The 20,692-nt window shown below is 42.4% G+C and overlaps 1 protein-coding gene across 10 annotated transcripts in view; it reads left to right on the forward strand.

The window, feature by feature from the left end:
• The first annotated feature begins 1,013 nt into the window (after positions 1-1,013).
• Parp6 (poly(ADP-ribose) polymerase family member 6) overlaps positions 1,014-20,692 on the forward strand; it is a 32,072-nt gene continuing 12,393 nt past the window's right edge. For 6 of the 10 annotated variants that reach the window (XR_004388758.1, XR_004388759.1, XR_004388761.1 and 3 more), the window contains exons 1-16: positions 1,014-1,168; positions 2,224-2,464; positions 5,786-5,980; positions 6,571-6,648; positions 7,424-7,518; positions 7,865-7,925; positions 8,156-8,246; positions 8,805-8,871; positions 11,999-12,148; positions 13,257-13,467; positions 13,978-14,031; positions 15,513-15,608; positions 16,099-16,191; positions 17,826-17,951; positions 18,725-18,790; positions 19,918-19,985. Coding sequence is in view for 6 of the 10 variants with exons in the window: in XM_032909427.1 (XP_032765318.1) it covers positions 5,978-5,980; positions 6,571-6,648; positions 7,424-7,518; positions 7,865-7,925; positions 8,156-8,246; positions 8,805-8,871; positions 11,999-12,148; positions 13,257-13,467; positions 13,978-14,031; positions 15,513-15,608; positions 16,099-16,191; positions 17,826-17,951; positions 18,725-18,790; positions 19,918-19,985 (1,259 nt within the window). In the remaining 4 variants the exon portion in view is untranslated. Of the gene's footprint in view, positions 1,169-1,247; positions 2,465-2,703; positions 2,833-5,785; positions 5,981-6,570; positions 6,649-7,423; positions 7,519-7,864; positions 7,926-8,155; positions 8,247-8,804; positions 8,872-11,998; positions 12,149-13,256; positions 13,468-13,977; positions 14,032-15,512; positions 15,609-16,098; positions 16,192-17,825; positions 17,952-18,724; positions 18,791-19,917; positions 19,986-20,692 lie in introns of those variants that run through there. The other 4 variants (XM_032909431.1, XM_032909432.1, XM_032909428.1 and 1 more) reach the window with 3 other exon arrangements.

Below are 20,692 nucleotides of genomic sequence, written 5' to 3' on the forward strand. Positions count from 1 at the left end.
GATCCATCTGCCTCTGCCTCTCAAGTACTGGGATTAAAGGTATGAGCCACTACTGCCTGGCACTAAATTTTAAAATAAAAATTTAAAAATTTATTTTAAGTGTGTGTGTGTGTGTGTGTGTGTGTGTGTGTGTGTGTGTGCGCGCGCGCGCTTGCGCGTGTTTTCCTGAATATACATGTGTACCACATGGGTTCCTACTGCCAGTGATGGCCAGAAGAGGGTAGTAGATCTGCTGGAACTGCAGTTACAGAGTGTGAACTGCCTTGTAGGTGCTGGGCAGCCTTCCCAAGCCAGGCATCTGGCAAGTGCAGCCATTGCTCCTGGCTGCTGAGCCATCTCTTCCATCCCAACTAATATTTTATTTAGCTAATTTCTGAGATGGTTTCATATATCCCAGGCTGGCCATGAATTGGTTATGTAGCTGGAGACTTCTAACTTGATTTTTGTGCCTCAACTTTCTGAATATTGAAATTACAGAATACAGATTACAGGCACTACACAGGATTTACACACCTGTGCATAAACCAAGGCTTTGTGGATGTAGGCAAGCACTCTTCCAAGTGAGCTATCCCCAGTCCCCTAAGGTTGTTTGATGAGAAAGCCAGGGTGCAGTCGGTACACCGAAGCAAAAGAGCATGGGAGCAAGTCAGATTTCAGAATTTTAACTTTTGATTCCTATTTTTGCCTGGCTTCAAGCTGCACCAAAGGGGCACCTCAGTATTTCTATATAGGCAATTTAGATTGCCTTTCTTTTGCAATCCTCCTAACCACACGAGGCGACAAAGAAGAACATTGTATTTTGTAGAGTCAGGAGCACCTCTTCCTCACGCTCCCTCCGGGACACAAGGCGCAGGCGCCACTCTCTCGCTTCCTCACACCTTCAACTACGGATCACTGCGCACGCGCGCCCTGGCTAGCATCCTGGGGCGGGGACACGCCCAGGTGCAGCTCACACCGCGGTTGGTCGGAAGAGGACACCTGATCTCAGTGACTTCGTCCGAGCATGCGTAGAGTGGCCCAGCGTGCCGGAGACCGCACGCTGAGGCGTGGGGTGCGCGACCTCACCCTCCCGCCTCGGTCCCCGCCCCTCGGCTTGCCGCTCCGCCCCCGCGGGGCGTCCCGGGCCGCTCGTCCCCTCCGCGGCGGCCGCGCGCGGCCCGGGGTCGCCGTGAGTACTCTCTAGGCTGGCGAGTGGGGAGGCTGGCGCGGGGATGGGGCGGGGCGGGCGGGCGGCGGACAAGGTCCGCCCTGCCTGAGGGACCGAGTCAGGGATGCTGACGGGCTTCGCTCGGTTGGGCGGCTGGCGGCGATGAGCGGCAAACGGCTTCTTAACCGGGAAGGCCGGAGCTGAGGGCCTTGGGGGACACCTGGAGAAGAGGCCTCAGGCCCTGCCCTGCATGCGCAGGTGTCCTCGCTAGCATCTTGGTCTTCTTCCTCTGCGGGTGCCTGGGTTAGCGCTGGCCCGCGGGTGTCTCCCCTCCGCACCCCCTTCGCCCTTTGTTTAGTAGCCTAGTCCTTTTGACACTTCTGTTGGAGTGGAGTTCTCCTCTCCTAGCACACTGAGCTGGAAGTCAAGCCCAGGATGTAGTAGTCGTTGAGATCAGAGGTGTCTCTTAACTAGGTATACGTTAAATGGTCACTCTGAAAAGTGCCTATGGACCTAGAGAAAAGGACCTTTGTGAGTCGTCCTAAGGCATATTTACCTTTGGCATGATCTCATAGACATAGACCAAGCATGTTACAAGAGCTGCCATCACCCAAAATAAACATTGAGCTTAACAGCACACTTTTCTGGACACTCTTATAGTCTCTTTTTGCTAGAGACTCTTTTTTTTTTTTTTTCCTATAGTTTCACCTCTGAACTGCTGCCTGTTATTGCCTCATCACGTGAAAAAAAATGGATAAATTTGGGACCTATCAAATGTTCAAGTTACTTATGCAAGTTGTGTGACCTCCTTAGGTTGGAGTATTAAATGTGTAACATGAAAACTTTGAACTAGGTCATCTTTCAGCCCCCTCTTTTTTTTATGTTTATGAATTCCATGTTCCACTATCTGCCTTTTCCCACGCTCCAGTTTTAAAATCTACTTTCCATCCCTGAGAGAAGGGCATTTAGTGCTGAAGAGTCAAGTCTTTTTCACTAAAACAGTCTGGTTTGAAAAGTTGGTCATTTCATAACTATCTTTTCCTTAGAAAAACTGATTTCCCCCCTCCTTTTAATAGCAGCAGAAAGCAAACAGCAAACCCTGAAGAGATGCTCAGTTTTTCTTGACTTCTACAGTGAAAGACCTTGAAAAAGTTGGCACTTCTAGCCTAAGCGGCCCTCATTCTACTGCTCACCCCAAGACAACCCAGGCTGGACTGTAGCGCTTCCCTCATCAACCAGAGCAGCATTTGACTGTTTTCAAATCTAAAAGAACCCTGGCCCCAAACTTCATAATTGGCACCTCAGCTGCTCTTGAAGGTGAATGAAGTCTTCATTTTTAAAAAAGCATTTGGTGTGACTTGTGTCAATGTTTAGTTGCAGCATTTAAGTTCTTATATATTTACCTCCTATTGAGCCTAGGTACACAGCTGAGGGATCATTTTCTAATTCAGTAAATGTGTTATAGAGACTGAGGACAGTGAAAACAGTAGAATCTTTGCTTATAGGTTACAGTTGTGCTGGAGAGATGACTCAGTGGTTAAGAGCACTGACAGCTCTTCCAGAGGTCCTGAGTTCAGTTCCCAGCAACCACATGGTGGCTCACAACCATCTGTAGTGGGATCTGATTTCATCTTCTGGTGTGTCTGAAGTCGGAGCATTCATATAGAGAGCGAGCTTACAATCTGGTAAGAGATAACTGTAAGAGTGTTCAGAGCTGCGGGGAAGAAAGTAATGTGGAGGGGGACAGAGAATGAATGCTGTTATGGGTATTTCATATGGGACAGTCAAGGTGACCTTTGACCGGACTGTGGATATCTAAAAGGGCATCCTAAAAGGGGAGAACAGTAGAGACAAGATGTATAGTGGGACTACATGCTTGCTGTGTTTGAAGAAACGCAGAGAGACAAAGGGAATCTTCCTTTAACCTTTAGAGTTGACTCTTAAGGAAAATATTTGATTTTATAATTGTAGAAGTTGTCGACTATGTACCAAAAGTCGGGCGTATAGGAAACCCTTGTGCACGTTCCTTAGCTTCATCAGTTACCATTTCTTGTTGCTGTTGTTTGTTTTGTGAGATGTAGCTCCTGGCTGTCCTGAAACTCATTATGTGGACCACACTCACATGTAGAGAACTCAAGGATATCCACTTGCCTCTGCCTTTAAAATTCTGGGTTTTGTTTTCTTTTTAATTTTTTTTTTTTTTTTTTTTTTTTTTTTTGAGCTGGGGATCGAACCCAGGGCCTTGGCGCTTCCCTAGGCAAGCGCTCTACCACTGAGCTAAATCCCCAACCCCTCTTTTTTAATTTTTGAGACAGGATTTCTCTTGGTATCCCTAGCTGTCCTGGAACACACTCTGTGGACCAAGCTTGCCTTGAATTCCCCGAGCTCTGCCTGCCTCTGCCCTCCAAGTGCTGGGATTAAAGACACGTGCAACCATGCTTGCTTTACAGTTACAGCATTTTGCCAAATTAATTTCTTTTGTTTTCCTACTTATTTTATTCAGAACGGGGTAATACTTAATTTTTTAAATTGAAAATAAAGTTCTGATTTGCCTTCAATGAGTTTTTAGCATATAAATAATTGTATCTTACTCATACCCTCCCCAAGGAGTTTCTGAAAGCACTTGTCAGATAGGAGGTTATCTCCTCGAAGAGCTTTAGTTGTAATTGGCTTTTGCATGTTGTCTTTTGATCAGTCAGATAGTACTGTCAGTTCAAGAACTGCCATGCAGAATTTGCTTTGGTGTGTGCATTATAGCCCTATATTGCAGCGGTTGCTAGGTTTACCTTGGTATGGGAGAATAGACTTCAGACCCTTGGAAGATGTAATGATTTAGAGGAATAGTTCTCAAATTTTATCATGCAGCATGATATCTTTAAGACTTGTTAAAATATCGTTGAGTTTTCTACTTCATTAAATCTCAGGGGGTGAGGGTGAAGAATTGGCATTTTAACAAATCCCCAGCTGATACTGATGCTGTAGGCACGCTATTCCACTTAGAACCACTGATGTGAAAAAAAATAAGGCTTGGTAGAATCACAGTAAGGACCAGGAAAACCCCTGAATTTGGAATGGGTTAGATTGAGGCATCCGTAGAGCCAAGAGAGGCTAGACTAGTGATTCCTAATTTTGGCTTAATAAGTAGAGCTTTTAACTGATTTGATATATAGGCTCAATTCCCATTAAATTTACTAATTGGTTGTGGGGTATGGGTGTGTGCTAGCTGATCTCAATGTATAGGTGTTTGTGACCGGATTTAGAGAGCAGCAGAAAGCTTTAAAGGCCTTCTGACAGCTTTGACATTATCTATAGTTTAAGCCTTCCTAAGTTCATAGCTGAGTGTTTTTCTCCTGACCCGATGTAAGAGAAGGCTTCAGTGAGGCTGAAAATAGGCTGGTATAGGATGGAGGTCTTCTAGGACTAGAAGCGAGGAGGAGGTTAGTCTTTTCTGAGTGCCCATTGGACCATTGCTGTAACTGTGGAAGTTAGGTTCCAAGATGACCCTGGAGCATTGTTTAGTCATGACAGCTCAGTGTTTACCAGAGCATCCTTGGTGCTACTGAGAGCTCTAAGTTAGATGACTGTTATAGAAAGGTTTGTAGTAATGTTGCTTTTTATTTTCAAGATTTATTTTTAGTTTTATAAATGTTTGTGTAGGGGATCCACCGGAGTTACATAGCAGTTATGAGCCACAAGGAGTCCATACTGGGACTCCTCTATGAGAGCAGCTAGCAGTATTAACCACTGAGCCATTTCTCCAGCCCTCTTGGATTTATCCTCTGAGTAGTCCAGGCTGACCTCAAACATGTGGTCTTCTGTCCCTTCCCTCCCCGCCTTTTACTGCTGGGACTATGGGTGTATACCATGGAGTTCAACTAAAACTGAAGTTTTAAAAGCAATAATGAGGGGCTAGAGATACGGCTTGTTGGTTAAAATGTCTGCCATGCAAGTGTGAGGACTAGAGTGGGTCACCAGAACCTACATAAATGTCAGGCGAGCATGGTGGCTATGTGTAGTTCCAGCTCTAGGAATGTGGGGATAGGATCTCAGCCAGCTGGCTAGCTAGACCAACCTGTATTGGTGAGATACAGGTTTATTGAGAAACCTTGTCTCAGGCAGAGAATGATTAAGAAAGATTGAAGTAAGCCTTGGAGACCTTTTTTCTTCTTCATATATATACATATAAAGGAAAAAGTGATAATGCCCCAATATGGAAAAATAGGAGCCAAGAGTCTAAAAGAGTCTAATAGGGCTGCTGGGGATTAGTATTGTGAAAGCCATTCATAATGAACTCATTAGATACAGAAGCATTAGTAGTTGATCCTTCCTCTGTTTCTTTTGGTTTGAAGGTTACTGTGACCTTATAAACTAGAGCAGAAACTCCAGTCCCAACTTGCAACTTTGAGTGGAACAGAAAGATGTATATTCTATTTGTAGAGTGCTTTCAGTTTGGTTGTAGAACTACTACAAATTGTATGTGTGTGTATGCGTGTGTACATGTACACACATGCATACATGTGTATGTATATTTGCATGCATTATGCCTCTTTACATGTGTCTATAGATGGATAAAACATATGTGTATATCTACTACCGAGCTAGTAGGTGGTGAACCCAACTGTTATCTACTTTCCACAGGACAGTGACTTATTACCACCACAACAGAGCCTGCCATCCCCAGCAGATTGCCAGCACCTATGACATCATCCCCTTCTTTGTCTCATTCTGTGGTCTGCTAAATGCTCATCTCGTTGGCTTGGATTTAGTTGGTGGTATGGAGGGGTGCTGCTTAGCACTGACCTGAGAGTGTGTGTGAAACCCACTGACCCAATGGTGAGGACTGACTCTTCATCTCTACTAACTGATCATCTAAGGGGTAGATAGACAAAAATCTGACCACCTTTTTCTGGTATTCTTCCCTCTTGCCCTTTTGACAGTAGCTATTTGAAGTTGAAGGAAGGAGGAGTGTGGAAACAGTGTTACTTGAGCTGTGTGTAGGACTGTTCTCTTTGAAAGGAAGGGGGCGGGAGAAGTAAACACTCTAAGAGTTGGCTGTGGTGGCTTACCCTCCCCCCTCCCCCCCTTGGGAGGCTGAAGCAGATGAATTGCTACAAGGTTCAGGCCAGCCAGGGCTACAGAGTGAGACTGTGCCTCAGAGATAGCACATAAAACAAGAGCTGAGGGAGTGATGAGGCAGCGCGTAGTGTGCTGTCCCCTGTCCCACTGAGTCAGCTAGGCTGTGGGTGCTGTTGGACTCAGGAAGAAAGACGTGCAAAGGGTAAAAGGACTAAGGCTCCAGCCATTCTGTCCCAAGGAATGTGAGCATCTGTCTCCCTGTTCTTTATTCTGTTCTAGTTCATGCACTTACAAGGATCTAACAAAGGAATGTGCCTCTGGTTTTGTGTTTGTTTGTTTATCTCCAGGACATCAAAGGCCAGTTCTGGAATGATGATGATTCAGAAGGAGATAATGAATCAGAGGAGTTTCTGTATGGAGTTCAGGTGAGGTTGCATTCCCCAAAACTCAGTGTTTGATGGTTTAGATTTCATTGCTGGGTACATCAAGAAAGAAAGAAGTTCTGCTGAACAGAAATAAAATGAGATGTAATATTGATGTGGTCTGACATGAGTCTTTCAGAACTGATCCATTGTCCTTACTCATGCCTAGGACTTGTCATGCTGCAACAGTAGACGACGACTACGTCCCTTACGCAAAAGCTACCCAAATGCTAGTTAGAAATAATCGTTTTGGGGTTGGGGATTTAGCTCAGTGGTAGAGCGCTTGCCTAGCAAGCGAAGGCCCAAGGTTCGGTCCCCAGCTCGAAAAAAAAAAAAAAAAAAAAAAAAAGTAATCGTTTTCTTCTCTCATTAGCCAGAGGTGGTCATGTCATCTTTAGGATCAAATCCTAGTGGCTCCTAGAGAGTGCTCATTGTTACCTAGAACACAGCCTGAGCAAAGCTGCTCACACTTTCAGAATGCCCTTCAGAGAGGATTCTTCGACTTTACATAGAAGACAAAGTTAGAGAGGAAAAGCTGGAGCTTGAAGCATGCACACTCTTTAAACAAAGTCTATCTGTTGACCTGCTGAAGTATTCTTAGAGACTTATTCGTGAAATTTGTGCTAGGATTACCACCAAGAACCTGTGTTCTGCACATCATGTCTCCTGTTCCTGGTGTATCTTCATGTTCTCGTTTGTTTCTTTCTTTCTTTCTTTCTTCTCCTTTTTCTAACTCCATCTATCCCTGCTACCATCCATAATTTTACTGCTTTATCAGGGGAGCTGTGCAGCTGACCTTTATAGACACCCACAGCTTGATGCAGACATTGAAGCAGTGAAGGAGATCTACAGCGAGAACTCCGTGTCCATCAGGTGGGACTCCAGGGTGACAAGGATCTTCAAAAGGCTAGAATTTCCTTCTTATGGCATGATGGACTGATGAATTTATGAATGTAGTAATAAAAGGTTGTTCCGAGTATTTAAAGATGGCTGACAAGAGGGTCTAGGGGTTAGAACCACTTCTTAATTATTCCCTTTCATTCCCAATGCTTCTACTCCATTAGTGTCACCTTTGAGAAAGGCTTGACATGTAGCTAAGCTCTTAAATATCAAGCTACCTTGCACCCTTTCTCCTGTTGCCAGGTTCAGTTCTTTACATTGACGCTGTTGCTTTCTTTCTCTCTTAATGAGCCTCCCCTGTGGTTGTCTGTCTCTGTAGAGAATATGGAACTATCGATGATGTGGACATTGACCTTCACATTAATATCAGCTTCCTCGATGTAAGTAGTGCCAACAGCACATGTAGCTTGCTCTGTGGATTCTTCCATATAGACTTTGTGTCTTGTTCTTGAGTGTTATATTTGGAACATATATTCTATATCTCTGTCTTTCCTCCATCAACAAACAGTGTTTTCTACTGTTGTGTGCATGTGTGTGACATATAGAGGAAACTTCTAGTCCATTATAAACCAGAAGCTATAAACCAGAAGTAATTTCCTTGTTCTTTTAGGAAGAAGTATCTACAGCTTGGAAGGTCCTCCGAACAGAACCTATTGTGTTGAGGCTACGGTTTTCTCTCTCCCAGTACCTTGATGGACCAGGTAAAGGGCAGTGACTTTGGGCAAGTGGGTAACCTGAGTGTGGTCTGATCCAAAGTCCTAAGTTAACTGAAGTAGAGATAAAGTTAAAAATAAGACTTTTGTGCTCGTCTGTTTCCATTTTTTCTCACAGTATCTTCGTCCCCAGTCATCTGATAGTGTTCTTCTTGATTTATGGAATTGTTTCCTTTGATGATATCTATTTTTCCCATAACCTCTCCTCTTTCTAATGAAGATATTCAACATTTATTAAATACCTTCTAGATCTACTGCTGTCTCAGGTTTTCTTTCACCACCATGTAGACATGTCCAGCTCCTTGACACTCCAACACTGTCCTCTTCACAGTCCACACTCGAGAACTGAGCACTAGACTTACCCCACCACTGCAAAAGCCTCCTCACTTTACGTCAGTTGCAGGTTTGCGTTCAGCTGCCACATCACAGCTGTCCTTCGCTGCAAGTGGGCTGTGTCTGAGTGCCTAACAGCTCCTATGTCTAGAATCCGAGGACTCTGTGGAAATTAGAGATTGCACATACTGGAATTTTCTTTTCTCTCTGCAGAACCATCAATCGAGGTTTTCCAGCCTTCGAATAAGGAAGGGTTTGGGCTAGGTCTTCAGTTGAAAAAGTAAGAATTCTTTTTTTCTTTTGGTCAGGGACATGTGAGGGAGAAATGTACGTTAGACAGCTTTCCATTTCTGTGACAATATACCTGCATTATTCAGCCTAGAGGGAAGAGAAGCTCACAATTTGAAGGTGTCAGCCTACAGTTCTTGACCCTGTTTAGATCTTTGACAGCATGCTGCTGTATCATTGTGGAAGCATGTGGTAGAAAGGGTCTATTGAACTTAATTCACGGTGGCTGGCAAACATGGACAGACAGACACATGCACACACGAGGGTCAGGGTACCAATCTGTCTTGCAAGGGTATAACTTCCTTCTGCTGATTTCCACCTCCCCAATAATCCCCCACTTCCCGATAGTGCTGCAGACTCGGGGCTAAACCTTCAGCATGTTAACCTTTAGTGGACAGTCATAGTCTAGACTATAACAGCAGATGTGTCAGAGCCTTGAATGTCACGTTTTCTTCTAAAAAAAATCTTCCTCTCAAATATTCCCTGGAAAAGTTAAAATAAAATTGGGAAGCCAGACTTATGGTTTTGGAGGGAAAGCCTGTGATTTTTGGGTGTCTGATGTGACACTTTCTGGAATTTCAAGGAGATATTTGTCATTAGTGCTTAAGGAAAAGTACAGTCCTGGAATCGGAGCCACACTATGGTTTTCTTTTGTGGTTTCCTTAGTGGGGATCCAGGGGGCTTAGACAAGTTTAAATAACTGAATGTATTAAGATTTTTATGCTAAGGGTCTGATATTTGAGTGTTTGGTGCACAAAAAGAGCTACGTACATTTTTCCTACCTTCTCTTCCTTCCCATGAAGGTCAGTACATATTTAACAGTTTAGAGGGACAGAGAGGAAGGTCGGATGGGCAGGGAAGGAAGGACCATGAGTGAAGGAATGAAAGGAGGAGGAGGAATGGGTTTTAAATATGGCTAAGAATCCTTCATATAGACTGAATGGCTGACACTTGCAAGAATATGGCCATAGGAAGCATCTTGTATGTGGGAGATGTTGATGATAAAGTGCAAGAAACGAAAGCTTCAAATCCAGGCAGACACTGAGCTTTTGGCTTAGGCAATGGGGACACTGAAACATGGTTGGTTGGTTTGTTTAATTATACATTTATTATGTGGGCATGTTTGTGTCATTGTACATGTGTCACAGTGTGTGTATGTAGATCAGAAGAGAACTTGTGCGAGTTGATTGTCTTTCTAATACGTGGGTTCCTGGAATCAAATTCAAGTCTTTATTTACTGAGTCATCTTGTCGGCCTCTGTTGAAATTTGGTTGGTTTTTTTTTTTTTTTTAAACATTTTTATGTGTATTATTTTGCCTACATGTATTTAAGTGTGGTAGTGCCTGTGGAGGCCAGAAGAGGTTGCTGGATTACCTGGAACTGGAGTTAAAGAGTGGTTGTAAGAGCCCACATGGGCTCTATAACTAAACCCTGGTCCTCTAGAAGACAAGCCAGCACTCTAAACCACAGAGCCATCTCTCCAGCCTCCACCAAAAGGCTTTCAGCCAAGAAAGGACATGGTCTGATTTTGTTTTCGAAAACCACTTTGGCAGCATGCAAAATACTACAATAATTTTCTTTTGTTTAAAATTTTATTGTTGACTGGTGGTAGCTCATGCCTTTTATCCCAGAAGCAGAGGCAGATGGATCTCAGAATTAAGGCTAACCTGACCTCTGTAGATCGAGTTTTAGGACAGTCAGGGCTACACAGAGAAACCATGTCTCAAAAGAAACAAACAACAGAAAAACTAGAGTTACTCATATTATATGTGAATGTTTTTCCTACATATATGCAAACAGAAGATTTACAGGATATAAACTTAGTACTGATTTAGATATATTGAATGTTCTGAGAATCTAGAAATCCTGGAAAATTACTCCTGGTTTCTTTTTTTTTTTTTTTCTTTTTTTCGGAGCTGGGGACCGAACCCAGGGCCTTGCGCTTGCTAGGCAAGCGCTCTACCACTGAGCTAAATCCCCAACCCTACTCCTGGTTTCTAATCCAAATATCTGGGTAACCTTACAGTACTACTAAGGACGTTAAGAAGACAAACATGTTTGTAGGATAAGCGCTTTAAACATGCTGGTAAAGGGCAGCTTTGGAATATACACAGTACTCTATGATATATCAAGTTGATAACTTACAGCAGCAGTTAGGGTTGGAAGAAAGCATCAGTGTGGGTGGGACTTACCAACAGTGGAAGTGCAACTTTTAAAGGTGAATGAGAGGGTGAAAAGAAAATAGAATCAAGGGCCAGAAATGTTTAAACGCCTGAAGTAGCCAAGAAGCAAGCTTTCAAAAGGGTAGACTGGGAAGAAGGAACACAGAAACGAGGTCAGAGGAATCTGGACCCTTCAGGAACAGTTCAGAGGCAGAGCGCATGGCCTAGCTGAAATGCAGGAACTGAAGTATTTTATTGAGTTTGGGGAGGGAGGTGTGATCATGATCCCTAAAGACAAGAAGAGGCAGAGATAGATAGAGCCCAAATAGAGAAGTCAGGCTTACCTAGGAGGATCACCTGTCTCCAGAAATGAAGGGTTGGAGATAAGAGTTGAAGTAGAAATAGATTTTGTATTAGGATTGAAAAATTAGGGAAACAGACACCTCATGGTTTTCTCTAATGAGAAGAAAAAGAGATGATTGGTTATAGGTCAAGTTTTGAGTTTGAAGAAGCTGATGAGATTTTTATCTCAATAGCATAGAGTAATCCTACAAAGAGTTTGTCCAGGACAAATGATTTTCAAGTTGGTTTGCCAGGTGAAACCATACATTCAGGGATTCACCTAACACTGGCAGTAGGTACCTCATGGCCATAATTACTGCACTATTTGCCAGGCAGAAGGTTGTATTCTCTTCTATCCTAACACCTCTGTTCTCTTCTCAATGTAAACCTTTCCAGACCAAAGACTCACCTTTATGGTTTCTCCAGAAATGTTCTGGCCCTTTGGGTTAGGTAATAGGAGTGAGTATTCCTAGGATAAAGAAGGTGCTTTAGGACAGTATTTCCATGTACCAGTGTGATATCAAGGAGCTTTAGTCATATATTATTCTATCATCACTAGCTCTATATTCTGTGAGGCTGTGGATTAGTCCTATTCTTCTGCCCGATCTTCCCCAGAATCCTGTGTATGTTTACATCCCAACAATGGAAGCATCTGAGCAATGATTTCCTGAAGACCCAGCAAGAGAAGAGACACAGTTGGTTCAAGGCGAGTGGTACCATCAAGAAGTTCCGAGCTGGCCTCAGCATCTTCTCACCCATTCCCAAGTAAGCATTTCTTCCGTAGAGTCTATAATTTCCGAATACCTGTCTTGTTTCCTTCTCGAATGCCTAGATTAATTTCTTCTGTCTTTTCTCTGAGTCTACTGAATTGCGTCCCTAAAGCTAGTGATAATAACATAAGGTTCTGGTCCTCTTCGTATCCTTACCCTTTGCTTCGATTCAGTATTTGTAACTCATCCCTTGTGTAAAGCACAGTATCTAGCTTTTGGAGGCATGTGTATTCATTGTCCCTATTTTTAAAGTTTGTTTGTTATATCCCCTGGAATTGGAGTTACAGATGGCTGTAAGCTGCCATGTGGGTGCTTGGAATTAAACCTGCATCCTTTGCAAAAGCAGAGCCATCTTCCCAGACCTTCATTTTTCCATCTTATCTTCAGCTCTCGCTTCCTTATTTCTTGTCATAGACAGAGTAATACACACCAACTTCTTTCTCATATGTACTGATTTCTAGGCTCTGGAAAGAAACATTGCTCCATTTTTTGACCCCGGTTCTATAGTTCTACAGTTTAGTGTCTTGTGATTCCCTGAAGGTGAACACAAAGCTACATTTGTGGTGTCCCAGGGATCACGACTGATGGTTGGACAGCTGACATTAGGCAAGGTTTAGGATGCAGCTACTTGCCTAGCGTAGTACTGAATGCTTAGTCCTCTCTCACAATAAAAGATCATTGTCAAAGAATATACTTAGCCATACTTAATGACATGGTGACTTAGACTCTGCCTCCGTCTTTCTTCTATACTACAACCTAAAATATATAAAAATAATGATATGAAAGCTAATCGTTGTTATTCTCTTTTGACACTTTAAGATAACAATAGGCTGTCGCTTGGGTTTGTGATCGTTGGTAGCCTGTGATGTTCTTTTCTGTACTCCTCTAGAGCTCATAGTGAATTCCAAGTTTTATTATGTGTCTCTCTGTGTGTCTGTGTGTGTGTCTGTGTGTCTGTGTGTTTCAAGACAAGGTTTCTCTGTGTAGCCCTGGCTGGCATGGAACTCACTCTGTAGATAGGTGGGCCTCAGATTTACAGAGATCTTCTGCATTCGTCTCCACTGCTCAGCTTTGATTACTTTTTCTTTGCTCTTTCTCTGAAGGTCTCCCAGTTTTCCTATCATACAGGACTCCATGCTGAAAGGCAAACTGGGTGTACCAGAGCTTCGAGTTGGACGCCTTATGAATCGTTCCATTTCTTGCACCATGAAGAACCCAAAAGTAGAGGTGTTTGGCTATCCCCCCAGCCCCCAGGCAGGTCTCCTGTGCCCCCAGCACGTGGGCCTCCCTCCCCCAGCTCGGACTTCTCCTTTGGTACATGGGCTGGGGATGGTTTGATGTGGGCATCAGATGGGTAGGGGTGGGAATGAAGGGGATAACTTTTTAAAGGGGTGGAGTGGGGTAGAGCTTTCCTGTCAAGTCCAGACACACATCATGAATGTATAGAACAGTATAGTTTTTAACTATTAAATTCTTGTATCTAAACTGTCATGTCTGATAGGTTTGTCTGATAGTAGTTTATAAAGCAGAGTCTGGAGATTGGTGTGACAAGGAGAATTCATGTATAGTGTAGGTCATGGTTACTACTTGGTAGTAAGTTGCTGTGTGAGCCTGTTCTAACTTTGAAGATGGTTAAGACAGATGAACTTTTTCAGAAGCTTTAATAAAAACTTCTAAAGATCTTTCCAGCCTTGTGATTACTTAGGCTGATGTGAGCTAAGGCTTAGTAATCTTAGGAGAAACCTGGGTTTTGGGTTTGAATGAGGTGTGTTTGAGTTCCGCTTAATTGAAGACTAATGGCCTCTTGTCTTGTCCTCTCACTAGGTCAGTGGTCACTGCAAGAACATCCCCACTCTGGAGTATGGATTCCTTGTACAGGTAAACAAGTTCAGATCTTTTTTCCAGAGCTCTTTCCTGTTGCTCACCCATCCAACTGCTTTAATTTCCTAGCTCTTGAGTTACTTATTTCCTGAGTTGATTTGTTCCCAAAACTATGAGTATTGATTGAGTAAATAAGAGAAAAGAGAGCCTGCATCCCATCCTTCAGAGGGTCACAGCATTATTGAGAGCATTTACAGCACTGATTCTTAACCTTCCTAGTATGCGACCCTTTCGTACAGTTCCTTATGTTGTGGTGACCCCCCCCAACCATAAAATTATTTTTGGTGCTACTTCATAGCTGTAATTTTGCTGTTATGAATCATAATGTAAATCTCTGTGTTTTCCAATGGTTTTAAATGACTTTGTGAAAGGTTCATTCCACTCCCAAAGGAGTCTTGACCCCCAAGCTTAGAACCACAGACTTATAGGCTAAATAGCCCCAAAACATGTAAATGTGAACAGCCTGATTTATACACAAGAACAAATTAAGTCAGTGTTAAATAAAAAATTTAAAACCAACTAGTTTTAAGATATTGCTGTAAGAGCTCTGGATTTGTGCCATCTTCCTAGTATGGTGTGTGTGTGTGTGCGCGTGTGTGTGTGTGTGTGTGTGTGTGAGTGAGTGTAGTATAGTGTAGTGTAGTGTAGTGTAGTGTAGTGTAGTGTAGTGTAGGAGATGGGCTAATTGCCTTAGATGGTAGAAATGGCTTAAGCTCTGCCTTCCAACATCTAATCTTGAATAAAAAGTCTATAGTGACTATAACCACTTCAGCTGATTAATTAGTACCTGTTAATAAAATACTTTCATGGGAGCCTTTAAAACAGCGTAGCTGGTAAAAAGCACTTGTTGTGCAAATTCCCAGAGTGCATGGTAAGGTACAAGGACAGAATCTCTCTATGTAATAGCCCTGGCTGTCCTGGAACTCACTATATAGACCAGGTTGACCTAGAACTTTCAGAAATCCACCTGCCTCTGCCTCAGGAGTCCTCAGATCAAAAGCATGCACCATTGGTACCTGGCTTAAAATTTCACTTTTAAATTTAATTAATCAGAGGGGGAGAGAGTGTTTGTGTGTGTATGCATGCACACACTTGTTTACCATAACACTTATGTGAAGGTCATAAGACACTTGTGGGTGTTGGTTCTTTCCTTCTGTATATGGGTCACAGGCTTGACGCCCTCCCCCAGAATTTGAATATTCCCATAGATACATCTCATTTCTTGCAGCATACCTATGAGGTGCATAATGTTCCACTTTATAAATGAAAACAAGGCTAAATTTATCTGACTCTCCTAGTCATGTTTGATAGTAAATAGCGGATGTAGAAGTCAACTCAAGAGTTCTGTCTCAAAGGTCATACTGTTTTTACTGTATAATTCAAGATCTACGCTAGAAAAGCTTAAACTGTTTCCATTGTCTCCAAACAACCAGATAATATCTGTAATTCCAAAAGACATGGGTCTCTTCTCTCTCCAGATTATGAAGTATGCAGAGCAGAGGATTCCAACGTTGAATGAGTACTGTGTGGTGTGTGATGAGCAGCACGTCTTCCAGAATGGGTCCATGCTCAAGGTATAGGCAGGCCCTGCTCTGACCCTCTTCCTTGACCGTCTCTCTTTTCTTCCTCGGCCTGCATTAAAGGATGAGTTCTGTCCTCAATCCTGTAAACTCTACAAATAGTTATTTTCTCTGGACTACAGACAAGGGTCTGGTATTGATCTGTGTGCATTTGGCTGTTTCCAAATCTCAGTGGGTAGGCAGAACGCTTAGCTATAAATTATAATCTATGTGTATATATTTAAGAGTAAGGAGCAGAGTTCTAGAAACTCAGAAGAGAGAACCTCTAAATACCTTCAAGACCAGAGAAAACTTTACAGGTAGACAAAAATCACTCACACTTACTAGTAAGGCACTTAAAGTTTGATTAATAGTCCCTTTCAACATACCCTGCCCACCCCAGATTCTAGTCTTACTTTAGAATTGCATAAAGTCAGTTCTATCTCCCTACATCTTCCCAATGCATAACCCATAGCTCCACTGTCTGTTTTATGTGTCCCTTTAGCCAGCTGTCTGTACTCGGGAGTTATGTGTCTTCTCCTTCTACACACTGGGAGTCATGTCTGGAGCTGCAGAAGAAGTGGCTACAGGAGCAGAGGTAGGAAAAAGACACTGGGGAATTGGAATCAGGAACAATAGAAGAGGCCAAGCATGATGGCACATGTCTTTCTTTAATCTCCGGATTTGGAAGGCAGAGGCAGGAGGTTCTCTGAATTTGAGGCCAGCTTGGTCTCTATATGAGTTTCAGTGCAACCAGAACTATATAGCAAGACCCTATCTCAAAACAAAGCCAAAACAAAAGCAAAGGAATCCAGCAATTTCATTCCTTGGAATTTAGCCTCCAAATATACTTTTATGCTTAATGGTGTTCACTACAATATAAAGCTATAATGAAACAAAAATGGTTAAGAACACAGTCTGCTCTTCCAAAGGTCCTGAGTTCAATCACATGGTGGCTCATAACCATCTATAATGAGATCTGGTGCCCTCTTCTGGCCTACCAGTGTACATGTAGGCAGAATGTTATATACATAATAAATAAAAATAAAAATCTTTATAAAATATTCTTTAAAAATGGATAATAGACTATAGGAGGTCCATTCAAATTATGGCCTATCCCTACATTGAAAATACTGTACAGATATTATTTATATGTTATTATATAAATAACATATAAATATATGTTATATATGTTATTTATACACATTAAATTGTAATACACAGTTATGTCCAAAATCAAACACCAAGTCAGGCTTGTGGTGGTGACATGTTCCTTCAGCTTCCTAGCTGCTTGGAGAGCCAAAGCAGGAGGGTTTCTTCAGTTAAAAAGTCGCAAGTGCTTAGCACAGGTGAGGTCCTCAGATCATTCCCAGCCCTCTTTGCTCAAGAAAGAAAGAACAGATTGTATATCAGAATATCTGGAAGGGGGGCTGGGGATTTAGCTCAGTGGTAGAGCGCTTACCTAGGAAGCGCAAGGTCCTGGGTTCGGTCCCCAGCTCCGAAAAAAAGAACCAAAAAAAAAAAAAGAATATCTGGAAGGATACTCATCAAATTTTATAGTTAGTTGGGAAGAAATTAATTTGTTTGGGAATTTGAGATGGTATTTCTTTTCTTTTTTTTTAATTTTTATTTATATTTTTTGAGTCAACATTCCAAGACCACAGTTATTTGATTCTTTAATTTTTTGTAAGATTTATTTTATTTATACGAATGCACTGTAGCTGTCTTCAGACACACCAGAAGAGATGGTTGTGAGCCACCATGTGGTTGCTGGGAATTGAACTCAGAACCTCTGGAAGAGCAATCAGTGCTCTTAACCTCTGAGCCATCTCTCCAGCTCCGGTATTTCTTTTCTTTAATCATTTTGCTAGTATTTGAACTTCAGGTAAAGATTTATTTTTATTTTATGTGTATAAGTGTTTTTCCTGCATGTATGTGTGTGTACTCTGTGGGTGGCTGATATTCACAGAGGTCAGAAGGAAGGTATCAGATCCTTTAGAATTAGAGCTACAGACTGTTGTAAACTGTCAAGTGGATGCTGGGAACTGAACCCTGGTCCTCAGCAAGAGCATCAGGTATTCTTACCCATTGAGTCATTTCTGAAGACCTAGTATTTTTATAATTTTGTATTTTTCTAATTAGAAATGTATGAAAAAGTATTTGCAGTCTGGAGACCACTTGACTCCCAGAACTGGGCAGTCATTTAGTTTTTCCCCTTTCTTTTCTCCTAAGGTGGTAGATCTGCTGGTGGCCATGTGTAGAGCAGCTTTGGAGTCCCCTAGAAAAAGCATCATCTTCGAGCCTTATCCCTCTGTGGTGGACCCCACTGATCCCAAGACTCTGGCCTTTAACCCTAAGGTATAGTCATTTGAGAAGGAAAAGCTAATGAATAGAAATGGTAAATGGTGGGAGGTTGGGTTGTCATTTCAGTACCTACATTGAAGTAAAGGAGAGAAGAGATGGAATGCTTGTTTCTTGGGTACTCTTTAACTCTAGGGTTAATCTGATGAAATAGCTGAGCTGTCAGAAGAAGGGTAGAAAAATAGTACCTGTTATAATCATGAGGAGGAGAACATAGGTGTGGGCTAGATGTGGTGGTTCATACCTGCAGTCCCAGCACTTGGACTGAGGCAGCAGAATTGCTTATGGTTTGAGGACAGCCTGGATTACATAGTAAATTTCAGGCTGACCATGACTGGAAGGAAATTAAAGCAGAACAGCAGTGAAGGAGATAGGCTTTTTGGGAGCCAGCCAGACCTAGATTCCATCAGAAAACCTTTGGCTTCCTAGTAGACTGGTGCTAGGAAGGTACTTAATCTTTCTCATTTTCAACTGCCCTGCCCGTTATTTTGGGATTATTATAAAAACGAGAGGTAATATATATAAAATACCCTATGGGGGTTCTCCAGAAGAACAGCTAAAAGGCTGTGAATAACTGTAAATGTGTTCAATGACTTACTCACTTAATTACAGCTGCTAAAAGAGGACCAGCATGTATCTCCAGAGTTTCCTAATAAAATTCGTATTTCCATGGCACACTTAGGTCAGACTTAAACTTACCTTCTTCCTCATTGTATCTTTGTATCTGATTTGTATTTCTTCTTCTGATTCTTCTCATTGACTATCAACAGAAGAAGAATTATGAGCGGCTTCAGAAAGCTCTGGATAGTGTGATGTCCATTCGGGAGATGACCCAGGTATTTTGCCTTCTCTTTGCTTAGCCCTACACCCTTTCCTGCTTGTAATTCACGGTACTAGAATAAGGATTCAGAGAAGATGCTCAGATTCTTAGACTTTTTTTTTTATTTTTTTCGGAGCTGGGGACCGAACCCAGGGCCTTGCGCTTGCTAGGCAAGTGTTCTACCACTGAGCTAAATCCCCAACCCCAATTCTTAGATTTTTTTTTTTTTCCTTTTTTTCTTTTTTTCTTTTTTTTTTTTTTCCGGAGCTGGGGACTGAACCCAGGGCCTTGCGCTTGCTAGGCAAGTGTTCTACCACTGAGCTAAATCCCCAACCCCAGATTTTTTTATGTTCCCTTTGTAACCTTCCCAGTTCCTGTTCTTTATTTTGCTAGCTTTCTACCCCAGTTCTTTTCATTCCTTGCGTCTCTTTCTGCTTTCAACACTATCTTTGCTGCTGATCTTTCACAAGTGGTCCATATGCTAATGTTTTCCATAGTTCTTAGGGAATTAGAGAAGTGAGGGAAAGACCTCTGCTCGAGGTTGGGAGGTTGAAGAGGAGGCTCAAAAATGAGGAGCTAGATCCAGGGGCTGCATCTTCTGTCCTTCTAGGGGTGGGGCAGCCACACGGAGCAGTGATCATCCTTTGACTCAAGGCTGTCCCTCACCAGATTTCCCCACCCCTCGTCTGCAGTATCCGCATGATAGACATTCATTTGTACTCACATTTACAGGTGGGCCTCTTCTCAGCAAATCCTATATATCACAGTGCAGATTAACACAGAAGGTACACCTAGAAGGGATGATATACTGATTAGAAAGACTGTTTTATGTGAAGATATAGAGGTTTCTTTAGCCTAATTTGGGGGGACATTGATTTTATTTATTTTTTGATTTATAAGCAACTTTTTTAGAGCTGTAGGAATTGCATAAAATGAGGGAGACCCACCTGCATGTTGTTTTGTAAGCATCTTCAGCATTTTCATATTTATGAGTCTTCCCAACCCACCTGGGCCTCTTTGAGGGTGGGAACCCCTTGTCTTCATTCCTCCAATTGCCTGTCTTGCTTTGAGTCCCAGTAGTCTATAGAAAGTGGAAGAGGCCCTTCTTGTCCTGGGGGATAATCTATGGTCATTGTCTTACAGGGCTCATATTTGGAAATCAAGAAGCAGATGGACAAGCTGGATCCCTTGGCCCATCCTCTTCTGCAGTGGTATGGATACAGTGGCTAGGCTTCATAGGCAGTGGGGAAGGATGGAGTTGTGAGGCATGGATCTGCACCTGCTTTTTTAAAAAAGATTTATTAATTTATTAAATATAAGTACACTTGCTGTCTTCGGACACACCAGAAGAGGGCATCAGATCCCATTACAGATGGTTGTGAGCCACCATGTGGTTGCTGGGATTTGAAGTTACAACCTCTGGAAGAGCAGTTAGTGCTCTTAAGCACTGAGCCCTCTCCCCAGCCCAGGTCTGTATCTTCTTCTAGAGGCATTTCAGCATTCTTTACCAGGTCATAAGTATGACTGCTTTTTCTTGGTGATATGCTGGCAAGGCTTGACTTGAACAGTAACTGAAATCCTACGAAGAGTTCACACATTCTGACATGATTTCTCCCAATGGTTGTTTTCTTTCTTTTTTTTTTTCAAAGATTTATTTATTTATTTAACATATGTGCGTACACTGTTGCTGTCTTCAGACACACCAGAAGAGGGCATTATATCCCCATTACAGATGGTTGTGAGTCACCATGTGGTTGCTGGGAATTGAACTCAGGAGCTCTGGAAGAGCAGTCAGTGCTCTTAACCACTGAGACATCTCTCCAGCCTGGTGGTTTTCTTATCTCTTTTAATTGTAAGGTTTTAAAATATATACAATATGTTTATGTGTCATGTACAACATGCATTATAAAATGGTTCA

The sequence above is a fragment of the Rattus rattus genome, chromosome 8, assembly GCF_011064425.1.
Source record: "Rattus rattus isolate New Zealand chromosome 8, Rrattus_CSIRO_v1, whole genome shotgun sequence".
Taxonomy (NCBI): domain Eukaryota; kingdom Metazoa; phylum Chordata; class Mammalia; order Rodentia; family Muridae; genus Rattus; species Rattus rattus.